Below are 17,570 nucleotides of genomic sequence, written 5' to 3'. Positions count from 1 at the left end.
CTTCTGTGCCCCAAGCATTGCATTATGATGCTGGGCTGCCCTAGTGCTCAGCAGCATTTCCTTAGTCTGCTGAAGGTGGTGGGCAAGACCAGGGGTGTGGCCACCTCCTTCCCTCTTTTCTTAGGTGGCAACTCTGGTTGAATGGGACTGCCTGCACATAGACACATGGGACACCTCCCGTATACTCGCTGACCACCTTGTCGCTACATACTGCTCACTGACCATCCTGCCACTACATACTGCTCACTGACCACCCTGCCACTACACACTGCTCACTGACCACCCTGCCACTACACACTGCTCACTGACCACCCTGCCACTACATACTGCTCACTGACCACCCTGCCACTACATACTGCTCACTGACCACCCTGCCACTACATACTGCTCACTGACCATCCTGCCACTACATACTGCTCACTGACCATCCTGCCACTACATACTGCTCACTGACCACCCTGCCACTACATAGTGTTCACTGATCACGCTGCCACTACATACTGCTCACTGACCACCCTGTTACTATAAACTGCTCACCAACCACCCTGCCACTACATACTGCTCACTGACCATGCTCTCAGAAATATATTATGGGGGTTATTTACAAAAGGCAAATCCACTTTGCATTGTAAGTGCACTTGGAAGTGCAGTCACTCCAAATCCAAGGAGTAGATCTGAAATGAGTAGAAGCTCTGCTGATTTTATCATCCAATCATGCACAGGCTAAAATGCTGTTTTTTATTTTCCTTGCATGTCCCCCTCGGATCTACAGAGACTTTACTTCCAAGTAGTGCAGTGCAAAGTGGATTTTCCTTTAGTAAATAACCCCCTACCTACAACCACTGTGTTAATGGGAGAATCTCTCCCAAGGAGTTATTGTGTTCTCCAGGTGGGGTGCTGTCCCTGCTGGGAAAACGCTAGGATTATTGCTAGAGGCTATAGCCATGCTAGAAATCAGACTAGGTGGTGGTACCAAAAGTTGAACATGGATCGACTTGGGTACAATCTGCCTGCCCATAGATGGATTGAATCTATGCCGATCCCTGCTGAACCCAAGATTTGAACCATCTATTGCCAGTTTAACTTGGGGTAGGCCAGTGCATCAACTACAGAGTGTATATCATTGTATCCCATTGTTGGGGCACTATAGAGATCTGCAGGGATCTGTGATATAAAGCAGGAGAAGGTTTCATAACTTGTTTTTATTTACAGGTGCACTTTAGGAACATGGCATTATGAGGGGAAAAAAAAAAAGCCCAGCTGGGTAATCATGGCAGTTTAATCTCTTCCCAGATTCTCGTTCCCCTGAGGAAGAAATGTAGTCTATCCACTTTAGGCTGGGTTCACACTGCTGCGGGGGGAGATCCGGATGTGATTCGCACAGCAAATCACATCCGATCTCCGTAGCAATGCGAGTTCAGCCATACAGATAGTATGGCTGAATTCGCAGCGCTCCCGCAGCAAACTCGCACAGGACCCTTTTTTGGGTCCGCAACAGAATCGGATCGCATGGGGGTTCACACCATGCGATCCGATTCCTGTGCGAGTCGGCAGATCGCACTGCGATATGCCGACGGATCTGGGGGTGTCATTAACATAACATTGACACTCCCAGCCGTCCGCATAGGGCAGTGTGAACTGCTGGCGGGAGGTGTGCGATGCGGGTAAACGCCGCGGATTCGCGGCGTTCCCGCATCGCTATAGTGTGAACCCGGCCTAAGCCCCGGACCATTTTGCAGCTAAAGGACCAGGCCCCTTTTTGCGATTCGGCACTGCGTCGCTTTAACTGACAACTGCGCGGTCGTGCGACGTGGCTCCCAAACAAAATTGAAGTCCTTTTTTTCCCACAAATAGAGCTTTCTTTTGGTGGTATTTGATCACCTCTGCGTTTTTTATTTTTTGTGCTATAAACAAAAATAGAGCGACAATTTTGAAAAAAATGCAATATTTTTTACTTTTTGCTATAATCAATATCCCCAAAAAAATATATATAAAAAAACAAAACATTTTTTTCCCTCAGTTTAGGCCGATACGTTCTCTTCTACATGTTTTTGGTAAAAAAAATAAAAATAAAAAAAAATAAAAAATCGCAATAAGCGTTTATTGATTGATTTGCGCAAAGGTTATAGAGTCTACAAAATAGGGGATAGTTTTACGGCATGTTTATTAATATTTTTTTTTTACTAGTAATGGCAGCGATCTTTTTTTATTTTTTTATTGTGATTGTGACATTATGGCGGACACGTCTGACAATTTTGACACATTAATACAGCGATCAGTGCGATTAAAAATACATTGATTACTGTAAAAATGTCACTGGCAGTGAAGGGGTTAACACTAGGGGGCAGTGAAGGGGTTAAGTGTGACCTAATGCGTGTTTCTTATTGTAGGGGGGCGTTGCTTGGCGTGTGACATCACTGATCGTCGTTCCCTGTGACAGGGAACAGACGATCAGTGACAGGCTCACTAGGAAGCACGGGGAGAGGTTTGTTTACACTTACCTCTACCCGTTCTTCAATCAGCCATCATTCAAAGTGAGCAACCCCTGCTTCAGTAAATCAACCCCAATATGTTGGTACGCACTTCATGACCTCTCTAGGCATCCCCTGGCTCTGCCATCTTAGGAGTAGAATTGATGGGCTGGGTTGTATTTTCCTGGCCAATCGCTGCCACCCTCAATATAAGATAGAGCCGGGAGATTCTCTTCATTTTCTTCCAGGCAGCCATAAATTTAAAGATATTTTTTCTACTGGGTCATACCAGCACATTAAACCACTACATCATGTCTGTGTGTAGCTATAGACCTGTATTGATAATGAAGATGCACTAAAGATTATCCGTAGTACAGAACAACTATACTATGGCATTGGCCAACGAATGCAACAAGCAAACATGGCTGCTCTCCTGTACATACACAGACCTGAAGACGGAGGAAACGGATTTGTAAAACATTAACATACAGATATTTATATGAAGCTCATCACATTCAAATGCAAATTTCAAAAGTCCCCTAAACTCCAGAACTAGTCCACACCCATTCTATCCATTCACAGCAAACATGTTGTGCAGGAAGAATAACTTTGTCCACATGAGAAGGGCGAGCCAGCAGACCAGAATAAGTAGCAAGGAGAGAAGACAGAACAACATTGTTCTCAAAACTAATAAAGAAATAGATACCTGAACCAAGAAAAGTATCAGGTTATTGGCCGGTTTGCCAAATCCACATTTTTATCCTAGTAGCTTAAAGTAGAACTCTAGGCAAAACTTGATTTGTTCATTTTGGATAGAGTAAGGGAGGGTTATATAGCCCCTGTCAGCTTTTTTTTGCCATCTGTGTCCCATTGGGGAGATTTAGCTTCACAGACAAAACAGGAAGTGAGTGGAAATCCATTTGGGCCCCCCCAGGTCACCAGAAATAGTGAACCCATTGGAAGGTTCCCCCGTTTCTGGGGACAACCCAAATTTTGGGATTTATTTTACTTTTTATAACGGAAAACAGGACAGAGAGGGTGAATCTTCATAACGGTAGGCACAGACAGCAATAAAAGCTGAAAGGTGTTTTAGTCTTTCTACACTCCATCCAAAATGAGAAAAAAAAAAACAGTTGTGCCTTTAGTTATACTTTAAAGTAACGAGGTCTCATACCCACACCATCCCCACTGGTAACAAGGTGAAGTACCCGGTACCCATGAGCCTTTTTCCTTAGTGGGGCCGCAGGGGAACAAACAGAAGGCAAGCATAAGTGTTTGTGTTGGGGGTAGGCAAAGTAAGAGACCCGGTCACCAGATTATTCATTTCCACAATGTTTCCATAAGATTATATGTGGATTTACATTACTTTATACATTTGTTTTTACCTGCAAAAGCCTCCCTTTTGTAAACTTCTAAAAATCTTCAAGACTTCTGCTGGAGGACACTCAAGTGACACTCTCTACTATTCCCCATTAACATCTTGCATCGGGGCTGATGGCTCTTGCGAGGAGACAGGGTGCTGTGATGTTTTTAGAAAGCCATGTATAGCACCCTGGCCCCTTCCACCAGCCATCTCTCTGCATTGGAGTACAGCATGGCATCATTGGGTCCAAAACAAGGTACATAGTAAAAATGGAAAGGTTTTGTTTAAAAACATTATTTAGCATGCTGTTAATGGGGAAATTGGGAGAAGGAAAATTGTAGAAGCTGTCATTGCAATGTATTTGCAGATGCAGACTCCAATGCAGTCCTCCTAATCCTTTCTTTACTATTCAGTTAGTCACTAACCTGGAACAAGCATGATACCAGTAAAGTCTGTCTACATTCTTTCTCTGGATCAGTGACTTACACTGTAGTGAAACCAGGATGAGAGCTCCAGGGCCTTTGATGTTGGAAAGGGGGAACTGCATGCCATCCAACAAAGCTTTTACTTTTGCTTGAATGGTATGTAAATAAGTACACCATTGTGGCTACTATTCAGACCACCTCACCAGTGAAACCCGTCCTAGTAGCAGCCCCTGGGAAGCTTTGTTCTGCAGTGGGCCCTAAGTTAGGGACCCCCACTGCTGAGGATGGGAAACCAGTGGCATAAATCCACCCCTCCAACAGAACCTCTCTCACCGACCACCAGCGCTCCCTCTACCGAACTGGCTGCTTTTCCTTATTTTTGCAGATATTACATTCCTTACTCACCTATCTCCATGGATATACACTTCTTTCCCCGTTAGCATGCACTGTAGAAGCACACACTTGTTCCCTTGGTATTATGACCAGACCAGGCTTTGTTGAATACACAGAACTTGTTTACGGAGATGTCATTTTAGCATTTGTATTAGCAGATCTCAAACAGTTCAGTAGTTAACGTTTGTTATGAATATAACGTCTGTTACACACCCTTTTATGTTAACACATTGTGGCTTCGGCTGTGGTGGTGGTGTACATACCTTTTGGCTGTGGTGTGCATACCTTTGTCTCTGGTGGTGGTGTGCATACCTTTTGTCTCTGGTGGTGGTGTGCATACCTTTGATTGTGGTGGTGGTGTGCATAACTTTTGGCTGTATCACTTCCAGTGTAACTGGCTATTCAATTTCTCCTATTCCCATGCTCGGGCCCCTAAAGTTTGGGTAGATTTTCTTTATTCAGAAGCAACTACATCGTTGCGGAGATGTCATTTTAGCATTTGTATTAGCAGATCTGGTGGTGTGCATAACTTTTTGGCTCTGGTGGTGGTGTGCACACCTTTTGGCTCTGGTGGTGGTGTGCACACCTTTTGGCTCTGGTGGTGGTGTGCACACCTTTTGGCTCTGGTGGTGGTGTGCACACCTTTTGGCTCTGGTGGTGGTGTGCACACCTTTTGGCTCTGGTGGTGGTGTGCACACCTTTTGGCTCTGGTGGTGGTGTGCACACCTTTTGGCTCTGGTGGTGGTGTGCACACCTTTTGGCTCTGGTGGTGGTGTGCACACCTTTTGGCACTGGTGGTGGTGTGCACACCTTTTGGCACTGGTGGTGGTGTGCACACCTTTTGGCTCTGGTGGTGGTGTGCACACCTTTTTGGCTCTGGTGGTGGTGTGCACACCTTTTTGGCTCTGGTGGTGGTGTGCACACCTTTTTGGCTCTGGTGGTGGTGTGCACACCTTTTTGGCTCTGGTGGTGGTGTGCACACCTTTTTGGCTCTGGTGGTGGTGTGCACACCTTTTTGGCTCTGGTGGTGGTGTGCACACCTTTTTGGCTCTGGTGGTGGTGTGCATACCTTTTGATTGTGGTGGTGGTGTGCATATCTTTGGCTCTATCACTTCCAGTGCAACTACATTGTTACATGTGTGGCCTACCCCCATGGAAAGATCCCTGTGGAATGACTTTCTTTCCCTATATACCCTTTAAAGGCAACACAACCTCAGGCTGATGTACCACCATCCACAGTTAACCCCACAGTGATTGGAAATTAACTCACACAAGAACCATGTTGACAATACTGTAGTCCTTGCCTACAACTGTATCTAAAAAAACAAGTCAACGCTGACAGCTCCCACATTTGTCTATTCACAGGTTCTCTTTGATGCTGACATTCCAAATGTTAATACATTATCATAGACATAGACCAATAATAACTTTTGTGATATCTGTCTATGTTGGGAGCTTGTTGAAAGAAAGCCCCCGTACCCCTCAGTCAGATTGCATTTGTGACATAAAAGGCTTCTAAATTACATAGTTACATAGTAGATGAGGTCAAAAAAAGACACAAGTCCATCAAGTCCAACCCATGTGTGTGATTATATGTCAGGATTACATTGTATATCCCTGTATGTTGCAGTCATATTACACAAAAGGTCCTGAAGGGATTTCTTACTGATGCAGTTTGAAGAGTGGATTTGAAAAGCTAACATTAACTATTTGCAATGATCATTTGGCTACTTCTCTTGGGGCTCTCCTCTAAAACAAAATTACTTTCAGGTGAGGTGGATCGTCTGTGTTAGGCCCCTATCACACGGGGTGGATCCACTCAGCGGACTCCACTAGCTCAGCAGGGGATCAATCTGTTGATCCCCGCTGAGCCTGCGGATGACAGGTCCGTCTCCGCTCATTGTGTAGGGACGGACCTGTCAGAGCCCGGCTGATCTCTATGGGAAGATCGGATGAAAGCAGACAGCGTGTCCATTTTCATCCAAACCCATCTGCTGGATGGATGGCAAACGTATTGCCATCCGTCTGTTTTGAGCAGTCAATAGGTGGCCCGCTCAGATCTGCCTGATAAACAGACAGGTGGATCCAAGCGGGCCTATCGGATGAAAGGGGCCTTATACTTAAAGTAGAACTATAGGCAATTTTTTTTTTTTTTCCATTTTGGATAGAGTAGGGGAGGGTATAACCCCTCAGATTTTTTTTTCACCATCTGTCCCATTGTGAATATTTTCCTTCACTTTCTGTCCCACAGTCAAACAGAAAGTGAGAGTAAATCCCTGCAAATAAGGGAATTCCTTGGGAACCCCCAGGTCATCAGAACTAATGTTCCCATTGGAAGATTCCCTCTGTTACTTTTCTGGGGACAACCCAAAATTTGGGGTTTTCTTTTACTTTCATTTTCAATGATGATGATAATAAACAGGGCAAACAGAGAGTGAATCTCCTTAACGGGAAAACAGAGAGCAATATAAACTGGCAAGCGTTCTAATCCCTCTCCACTATATCTAAAACCAAAAAAATAAAAAATAATAAAGTTTTGCCTTTTAGGCATAATTTAAGCTGGCCATATAGTAATCAAAAATTGGCCGGTTCAGCGGAAACCAGCGGAATTTTGATCCATGTATGGCCATTCCCATTCTAATTGATGAGCTTTTCATTAAAAGTGGCTTGTCGGTAGATTTTCACTCTATCAGTGCATACAGCCAATAGGCTGCAGGGTTGATCAATTTATTCTAATACCCTGTTTCGCCGAAAATAAGACCTAGCGTGATTTTCGGTGATGGCTGCATTATAAGCCCTAGTTAAAGTCCTTGTAGGTCTTATTTTCAGGGAATCAGGGTAGGGCTTATATTGCAGCCATCACCGACAATCATGCTAGGTCTTATTTTCGGGAAAACGGGGTAGTAGGGGAGTCTCGCTGACAGAATAAAATGACACAGCTGGAAGAATTTTCCCATCCACCTCAAATGTTCAATTGGCTGAACAAAAAAAAAAACGGAGCCTTTAGCTATCTTGGATGCGTCTGTAGTCTCCTACACCTCCTTTTTAACTCCTCAGTAAAAATACTGTACATCTGATAAAGGCTTTGGTTGGGCCTATGATTATAATAGCTCTACATTCCATTTAGGCTCCCATGGGCATTGGTTAAAAGAGAAGTTTAGTTTTGCTTTTTTTTACGATCAGTCCAATGCTGCATCTGTCCCCAGGTGCCTCAGACTGAGAACCAAGCGATATAAAACTGCTAATCACTGGGTTCTCAGTTCCCTGGGCAGAGAGCTGGTGACTGTCAGTCACCAGCTCTCAGCTCTATCTCTGGAGTGGCCAGCTCAGGCTCTCAGCACCTCACTGCCGGCCCAGGCATGTAATCGGGTCCCGAGCCTGGCCCGGCTCTATGACGTCAGGGTGTCTGCTGAAAACGGGTCACAGGAGTGCAGAATGAACCACACTCCTGTGATCCACAGGAGAAGTACAGTCAAACGAGCTTTGGCTGTACTTCTCCTTTAACGTGTATGTAAATCTTAACCGTGAACTTATGTTATATGCCCCTTTTTTTGGTTTGTTAAATATATAATTGAAAGCATTTTGTTATATCCATTTGAGAAGTGCAAAAAATACCTGTTAATCATGTTCACAACTTCAGAGCTGTCCTGCTTTCTCTGCACATTTCTTGTGTTGTCTCAAAAATAGTAATAAGCCCTTCCAGGCCTTATCTTGGGACTACAGAGTGATTAGCCATTAGTTGTAGAGATGGGAGCAGAGATGAGCTCAGGCATGTTTAAATCCTAGTTAGAACCCACCTGAGCTATACTGCCAAGAATCGGTCACTGCACACTGCAAATTATAAGCGGCCAAGGCATTTGTTATCCCACGGCCATGCATATACGCATATCTTGTATAATTGCAGTTCCTGGGCGGGGGAATGCCCCGGCCGCTTATAATTGCCAGTGTGCAGGGACACCTTCCTGGGGTTCGGACTAGGATCTGAACACACCTGAGCTCTTGTAGTCTTTTGTTTATTCCTGTTTATTCAAATTTTCAATAAACATATTGAAACAGAACACACCTGAGCTCATCCCTAGATGGGAAAGTGGGGGGGGGGCGGTCTGAGTAGTTGGCAAAAGAAAACTGGGCAGGGCTGACACCACTCAGTCCACAAAAAAAATGCTGTGAGCCGTCAGCCCACAACAATGCTTACGATCTGAGTCTTTTTCTTGCAAATCAACAGGTATTGTATCTGTAAATGCAGGGTCTTCAAAATGATAAAACATGCAAAATGTGCATGTATTGCAGAGATGTACAGCATGTGTTGTTTTTGTGCTGACATACACTTTAAATGCCAAGCTAATGGTTCGCTCACACTATGGTCCTTCCTAGTAGTGTTTGGGTGCTTGAGGGAAATTCAGGAGATGTAGTGTACATGAAGCCTAAAGTGACCACAAGCATGCCCGATACCTGTGTAAGACGTTTAGTACAAAATGATAGATCATTGCACCAAGGTCAGTTATGCATGTGGGCAGTGGCCGGTTTTTTCTTACTGTTTGTATATATGGTCCTGGGACACACTGGGCACCTTCACTGCCATTGTGCTCTTGCTGGGTGTCCAGTGTGCTCCTGTTACCTTTAAGGGGACTTGGGCAGTCTCCAGGCACCTGTCCCACGTCTATCCATTCCATGCATGTGCTTCCATTGTGGAGACACATATAAATTTGTAGTGTTAGGACTGCAAGCAATGCAGAGTGCTGTGACGAGGCCTTGCAGCTTTCACATGCGTTTGCAAATGTGTGCTAACTAAACCCCTGCTTTAAACAGATGGCTAGACAGGTTAATTTGGTTGGTCAGCAGACTGCTTGGTGAGTTGAGCTATGGACTGGTCTTTGTTTTATATAGATCATTGCACCATCATGGTTCCCCTTATGTGGTTCTAAGCTGCTCTATGCAAATGAAACAAGGCAATACATCCAAATGACACACATGGAAAGAACGCATCAAAGCCAAGATTCTGCTGTACATCAGACGATTAATTGTCTGTCTGTTTGTAAACTACAAAACACCATTATTTTTTACCAACACATCCACCCGCTCAAAAGAGATTCACCAACATCTGACAGCTTTTTCTGGTTTCTGTAATATTTTCCTTATTTAAGTATAACTAAAAAGCAAAAATTTTTTTTTGTTATGGATAGAGTAAAGATGGATTAGAACACCATCAGATTTTATCGCGGTCTGTGCCCCCGGTAGGGAGGTTCGCCCTTTATATTTGTCCCGTTTACCATTATCATGGAAAGAGAAAGTAAAAGAAAATCCCACATTTTGGGTTGTCCCCAGAAAAGAAATAGAGGGGAAATCTTCCAATGGGGACACTAGTTCTCGTGACCTGGGGGTCCCCAAGAATTTCCCTTAATTTGTAGGGATTTGCTCTCACCTACTGCTTTGGCTATGGGACAGGAAGTGAGGGCAAATATCCACAAAGGGGGGACAGATGGCGGGGAAAAAAAAACCTGACAAGTTATAACCTTCCTTTCCAAAATGGAGGAAAAAAAAAAAGGGCTTCGCCTATAGTTTTACTTTAATTACTTAAAGACCGCCCACCGCAGATATACTGGGACAGGGCGGCTCTATTGAGCGAAATGATGTACCTGTACGTATTTTCGTGCAACAGATAGCAGGGGCGTGTGTGTACCGATTAGCCAGAGGGGGAGCCAATCAGTGGGGCCGGTGGATGTAATGTCCGCCAGTACCCACCGATCCTTCCCCAGAGAGTAAGAATGGCGATCTGCCTATGTATACAAGGCAGATCGTCGTTTTGACAGGGAAGAACACAGTGATCTATCTTCTTGCTTAGCAGGAACACAAGATCTCTGTGTTCCCCTAGTCAATCCTTCCCCCGCACATTTAGACAGCATCCCCTAGGGACACACTTGACCACTTTGGTCACCCCTGGTGTTAACCCCTTCCCTGCCAGTGTCATTAGTACAGTAACAGGACATATTTTTAGCACTGATCACTGTAATAATGGCACTGGTTCCCAAAAAAGTGTAAAGAAATGTCCGTTAGGTGTCCAATGTGTCTGCTGCAATGTCGCAGTCCCGCTACAAATCGATGATCGCTGCCATTACTAGTAAAATAAATACATAAATAAAAATGCCATAAAAATATCCCATAGTTTGTAGACACTATAACTTTTGCACAAACCAACCAATATACGCTTATTGGGATTTTTTTTTTTCCAAAAATATGTAGAATACATATTGGCCTCAATTGATGAAGAAACTAGATTTTTTACATTTTTTTTTTTATTGGGTATGTTTTATAGCAGACAGTAAAAAATGAAAAAATGTGTGTGTGTGTGTGTGTGTGTGTATGTGTATATATATATATATATATATATATATATATATATATATATATATATATATATATATATATATATATATATATAATATATTTTTTTTTTTCAAAATTGTCACTTTTTTTTTTTGTTTATAGCGCAAAAAATAAAAAGGTGATCAAATACCACCAAAAGAAAGCTCTATTTGTGGGGAAAAAAGGACATCAATTTTATTTGGGCACAGCATCGCACGACCAGACAATTGTCAGTTAAAATAACACAATGCCATATCGCAAAAAAATGGCCTGGTCAGAAAGGGGGGTAAAACCTTCCAGGGCTGAAGTGGTTAAGGTACAAATGTTTCTTATTCCTACAGTTCTCCAACCTGAGATGGGAGAACCATCATTGTTCTTTTGCCATCAGAACTGCTGGACTCTTAACTTTTGCTGGCATGCACCCTCTGCACCCTTTGCACATACTGGCAAATTCAGGCACTTTTTTTTATAGGACCTTTTTCTAGGTGCTTTATGGCTTCATTTAGTACTGGCTGAAGGGTTGGGTGGCTAATTGTAAGGGTTAAGGGATGGGTTGATATTGATATGTAACTCCCAAGAGAGTATTCCAGTGGGCTCATTCACTAACGCACAGTGAAAGCAGCATATTAACCGAGAGAAATTCTAATTCCCTTTACTGCATTTAGGTCCAAGCATTCTGCTGTGTATCTATGGGTCACTGCACCCTGCATACGGAATAAGCATGCATTATCAGAGACATCTGGCGTATACAGCCCAAGGACAGGGCATGTCTCCTTGGCACTCCAGATACCTGCTTCTGAATAATGACTCTTGTTTCTGGAATGGAAAGGGTGCCAGGCCACTGCTTGCTCTATGTGTCATTGTCACACACCGCCCTGACATCATCCAACGCACACAGCTAATCTAGGTCCTGGAAACTCTACCATGCTAGCTGTCACACAAGTGTTAACTCCTGCAATGCCAGGAGCACCTAAATAAGGGCTGAGAAGACTATAGAGAAGAAGCAACACCCTAAAAAGAACCAAGATCGGAGAGGCTTCCTGTATACATCAGCCAACTGCCCCATATATATCAATTTACACAATGGAGGAATCTGCAGAGTCATCGTCACCGTACTAAAAACAGAGAATCGCGGGTGTTCATAAATGGAATTAGATGCATTAAAACAGAGAAGTAATTTGGCGTTAACTGGCAGGTCCCTTAAAATGCCAATGTGAGCAGCGTGAACTAATCGCAGACAAAGACCTTATGTATATAAAACTTGGAGCAAGTCGCTGTAATCCTTGTAGCTAACAACACACACAAAGCCCTGTGTATGTGACAACAGAGCGCTGATCGCTCCCATCAGCCTGCTATATACACAATGTCCCTCTGTCTGCTATAAACTGTAATCTGGTGTAAACAGCTCGCTCCAAAGTCCACCCAGCAGACACTTCCTGCATTGGTGCCACACTGCACCTTGTACAAGACGGTGAGCGCCATCTGTGACCCCCTACACATCACATGATCAGCAGGTAGAACTGTCATATAGGTGATGACGCCACTTAGGCCGGCCATTGAGGAGTCGAAAAGCTGAACGTTCTGTCAATCGAAAAATGAAAATAGCGCATATACGATTGTGCCATCATTTGTTTCTGTTTTCTATATAAAATCCAGCATGTTGGATCAGGCACTTTCGATTGTAGCAAAAAAAAAAAAAAAAAAAAAAAAAAGCATGTCACAGATGGCGCACTAATGCTGCGAAAAACGAACAACGTTCGGTTTTGAACTTGTCTGTAGACTGCTTCATTGGGACATTTATTTCCACTCCAACCTCAGGAAAGTAATAACTAGACTGAAACCGGTAATTACTGTTTAGTCATCGTGACATATAGGAAGATTTATAGAAGGCGTAGACAACCTGTGACTCTACGGTTGTCCTGGTAATACCAACGTCTGTCTAGCTTGGTGACCAACAATGGATCAATCCACCACTGATGGTCCAACGTGACATTTGGGGATGACCCACATATTTAGGGCCACCCCCAAAACATGCAAACACCTGTGCAACTGGTGTGATCATTTTCCTGTTCTCATCCAGGGGACATTCCAACCACGAAATGCATAAAAACGCAAAAATAAATAAATAAATAAATAAATAATAAAAAAAAAAATCTGCGTTGGCCTGCAGTGTTTTTATGCATGTGTAAAGTAGAATTAAGCCCCTGTTCACAGCAAATCTGACTTTGAAATCCTGCGACTTGGCTCACATCTGTGCGATTCCATACACAGATGTCTGTGTCACACCTGAAATCGCCAAAAATAATACAGGAACTTCTTTTCAAAGCGGTGCGGCACCATGAAGTCAGTGTTGCTGCGGTTTGAACAGTTCCATTGCCAACAAAAGCGTGCGACTTGTCATGTGATTTGGCCCTGTCAAATCGCATATCAAGTCGTACTGGTGTGACCAGGGGCTGAATAGTGTAAGGCTGCCCATACATTATACAATTTTCCTTTTAAAGCGGAGTTCCACCCTTTTTTACAACTTGTGCTTAAAAGAATGACCACCCCTCCACCACTCGTTTTTGGATAATTAATTTCTTTTTTATTTTTGCTTACTTTATGTGAAGTACTGAGTGTACTTATGTCCTACCTGGGCCACAACCCAGGGCATCATTTTCTCCTTCACCTCATTGCTTTCTGGGACCTGTATGTGTCCCCCAGAAGACGACATTCAGAAAGTGACGCGCATGTGCAGAAGGAAACTGGCGGATGAAGCCTGAAAGCTCCACTGCCGGTTTCCCTTAGTTACAATGGCGGCGCCTGCACTCAAGCCGATGGATCTGCCTCTGGGGACCAACATCGTGGGCTTCCTGGACAGGTAAGTGTCCTTATTAAAAGTCAGCAGCTGCAGTGTTTGTAGCAGCTGACTTTTAGAAAGAAAAAAAATTGTGGCTGGAACACCGCTTTAATATGAGGTCAAATCTAAACACTTTTTTGTATGCAGTCAGTCAGGCCCTTGCACTACATAGTTGAAGGTAAATCTAAAGTAAATTGAATAAGAAAATTGTATAATGTATGGCCAGCTTAAAGGAAGGTTACAACCCCTGTCAGTTTTGCTTTTGTGCCCCATTGTGGATATTTGCCCTTACTTCCTGTCCCCAAGCCAAAACAGGAAGTGAAAGCAAATACCTGACAATTAAGGGAATTTCTTGGGGACCTCCAGGTCACCAGAACTAATGTCCCCATTGGAAGAATTCCCCTCTATTACTTTTCTGGGGACAACCCAAAATGTGGGATTTTCTTTCAACTTCACTGATAATGGTAAATAGGTCAAATAGAGAGGGTGAAGCTCCCTAACTGGGATACAAACAGTAGTAAACCAAGCAAGACGTTCTAATCAATCGCCATTCTATCCACAAAAAAAATAAAAAAAATAAATTGTTTTTACTTATACTTTAAGTGCATTATGTGTTCACGTGCATTTAATCGGCTTAATGTAATTTTCGGATGTCATGTTTAAATTGGTTTAGGTGTATTCTGGTGTGATCAAATGTATATGGGACATCTTCGGAAAGCATATAAACTCGGCACTGTAGTGTAATAATCGTTTCGTATGCGTCATTGCAGTTACCTGCATCCATCCAGTGCGGGAAAACGCAGGTAAATCGCACATAAATGTGAATGGGCCCCAAGTCCCCAATCGCACGACAACAGCAATCCCATTATTGTCGATGATGCCCATTCACACTTATTCAACATGCTTTTGTGCGACTTGGAAAAAGTTGCAAGCGCTTCGTTTGGTGGGTTTTTGGCCCCTACACTTCAACGGGAGCACATGAAAATACAGACGCACAGGTGAACCTATCCGACTAGGGAGAGGGGTCATTGGTCATGTATGTGCTGCATATTTTTGGCTGAATCACACCACTCAGTAGCTGATGTTGTGAAATTTGAGTGCAGGCATGGGTCTCCCTGTCCGTCATTCTTGGGGAAACATCTGTCTAAGGCAGGCTATACATTATGTCAATTGCTTTCCTTCAACCCTTTGCTTGATTTCTCCCATCAACAAAGTCAGGCTTCTCCACCTTCAGAATACAATGATCACTGGTGCTGGATATAGATACTGGCAGTGACCAGAATAGAAAAGAACCCGGGAGGCTGGTTGTACTGAAGTCGATCGACTTTAGTACAACCAGCCTGCCCATAGATGGATCGAAATTTGGCTGCTTCCTGCTGAACTCGCCAATGACAGGGAGCAGTGATCTCTGTCATGTCACAAGGCAGAACAGGGAAATACCTTGTTTACGTCTCCCTGTTCTGCGGCTCCGTGACACGATCACCGGGAAACCAGCGGACACAGAGTCCGCGGGTACCGCGGGCATGGTCACACAGAATGCTAGCGCCACCAATTAAAGGAAATGTACAGGTACGCCCATTTGCCCACCGCTGCCATTGTGCCGACGTATATCGGTGTACAGCGGTCGGCAAGTGGTTAAAGAAAAAAAATAAATGAAAGACGGTTTTGCTGATTTTCAGACAGAACTGTAATCTATTATATATGACAGACTTCCTTGTCATAGGCAGGTGGCTCGATAAAAGCAGCCTGCGCCTGCTGTCATTTATGCTGGCCATACAAACACAGCGCCTTCCTTGAAAAAAAAAATTTCATTTGAAGAACGTTCGTTCAATTTTAGAATCATTAGTGCGGTCAAAGCGATGTTAGTTTTCAACCAGAGTGATGGGAAAATTCAAAAAAGCAGAATAGAAAAACTTCTGGTCAAAGTAATTTTCAGACAGGGTACAGTATAGTATAGAGCACCCCTATAGCAAGGTAAAGAACCACTCACTTCCTGCCCAGGACTACATGTCCCATGAGCCATTGCTCCTCACACATTCACAAGTTCTCAGGCACTTACTGACATGTATGGATTGCGTACTGAGCTATATATGTGCTGCATTTCCTGATATGTAAACAAATAATGCATTCTGTATGCAGGCCAACTAGTTGGCTGACGATTAATCGATTATGAAAATAGTTGACAACTATTTTCGCAATCGATTAGTTGTCAATTATTCGTTTAGTTGTTTCTGCCCTACCTACTTACCACACATATACGTCTCCCACTTCCTACACATATATACTGTACGTCTCTTACTTCCTACACATATACATCTACTTCCTACAAATATACGTCTCCTACTTCCTACACATATACTGTACGTCTTCTACTACTTACAAGTATACGTCTTCTCCTACTTACAAGTATACGTCTTCTCCTACTTACAAGTATACGTCTTCTCCTACTTACAAGTATACGTCTTCTACTACTTACAAGTATACGTCTTCTACTACTTACAAGTATACGTCTTCTACTACTTACAAGTATACGTCTTCTACTACTTACAAGTATACGTCTTCTACTACTTACAAGTATACGTCTTCTACTACTTACAAGTATACGTCTTCTACTACTTACAAGTTTACGTCTTCTACTACTTACAAGTATACGTCTTCTACTACTTACAAGTTTACGTCTTCTACTACTTACAAGTATACGTCTTCTACTACTTACAAGTATACGTCTTCTACTACTTACAAGTATACGTCTTCTTCCTTATTGCTGTAAGCAGTCGTAGACTGATGTGATCAGTACGAGTGTCCTCACGCAGCCCCTGATCCTCAGTTCTCAAGCACTTTAGAGGAATGGAGGACTAGAGGGCTTGGGAACACACTTCAGAGTAGAACTACACCAAAGTGAATGCATTGTCACTGTTTACAAACACAAGAGGTCTCCTGGATAGGACACTGGCTTGGAGGGTGCTGGTGATGAATGTACACGCTATACGGTGTAGGGAGCTTCTATGAAACTTTGTTGCTCCATGGGGGATATCAGACCTTCTGAATACCTCACAAAGTAGAGGGAACTTTTCCCCCACCTTGTTGTTACACACAGACCCTCTCCCTCCCAGCAGCACTCACCGGCCTCCTGTCCATAGCTGTCTCTCTGTCTTGGTCCTCTGTCTTCTCAGGTGTCTCTCTTCCTGCTGTGTGAATTGTGAAACTAGCCCTTCCTGTTCTGCTCTCTAGTCAGCCCTGGCTTCTCCTCCCTTCTCAGCATGAGGGAGGAGGAGGCCAAAGAGAGCTCACCTTCCTTCAGGTCTCTCACAATCCAGAGGCTGGCCGCCCTGGAGGAATGCAGTCACACTGCCTGACATGTTTGCAGGTTTTATGACTGTGGCTGACATTTTGTCTCTTAGTAAATAAAGTCAGCGCATTGTTTACCTGTTCGAATGGTGATGTCATGCCCAGAACACTGAAGTGCTCTTAAAGCGGAGCATTCTCTTTATTTCTAGTTTATGTCATTTTGCCCTCCTCCTTGTGCATGATTAGACTCAGTTCAGATCGGTATATCATTTTAATGAACTGCCTTACCTGCAAGAAACAGAGAGACTAGTCCCCAATTCATTTTTTTTTTTTAAATGAGCAATTTGGCATGTGTAAAAGCACGCCACGCTCACCACTGCATGGGAGTGCCTTTAAGAAATATTGGCACCCCTGCACTTCTGCTAAAG

At 43.6% G+C, this 17,570-nt stretch overlaps 1 protein-coding gene across 2 annotated transcripts in view; it reads right to left on the bottom strand.

Moving 5' to 3' along the window:
* The window catches only part of VAMP8 (vesicle associated membrane protein 8), a 54,038-nt gene extending 36,902 nt beyond the window's left edge, over positions 1-17,136 (bottom strand). The window contains exon 1 of one of the 2 annotated variants that reach the window (XM_077469566.1): positions 16,978-17,136. In XM_077469566.1, coding sequence (XP_077325692.1) covers positions 16,978-16,992 — 15 coding nt within the window. In that variant the 5' untranslated portion in view covers positions 16,993-17,136. Of the gene's footprint in view, positions 1-16,594; positions 16,619-16,977 lie in introns of those variants that run through there. The other variant, XM_077469567.1, reaches the window with a different exon arrangement.
* Positions 17,137-17,570: the final 434 nt, after the last annotated feature.

The sequence above is a fragment of the Lithobates pipiens genome, unplaced genomic scaffold (genome assembly GCF_037356315.1).
Source record: "Lithobates pipiens isolate NorthernLeopardFrog02 unplaced genomic scaffold, aLitPip1_a1.2 Scaffold_8, whole genome shotgun sequence".
Classification (NCBI taxonomy): domain Eukaryota; kingdom Metazoa; phylum Chordata; class Amphibia; order Anura; family Ranidae; genus Lithobates; species Lithobates pipiens.
Note: the sequence above shows the minus strand (reverse complement) of the source record. Positions and strands in the feature narration are given on the sequence as shown.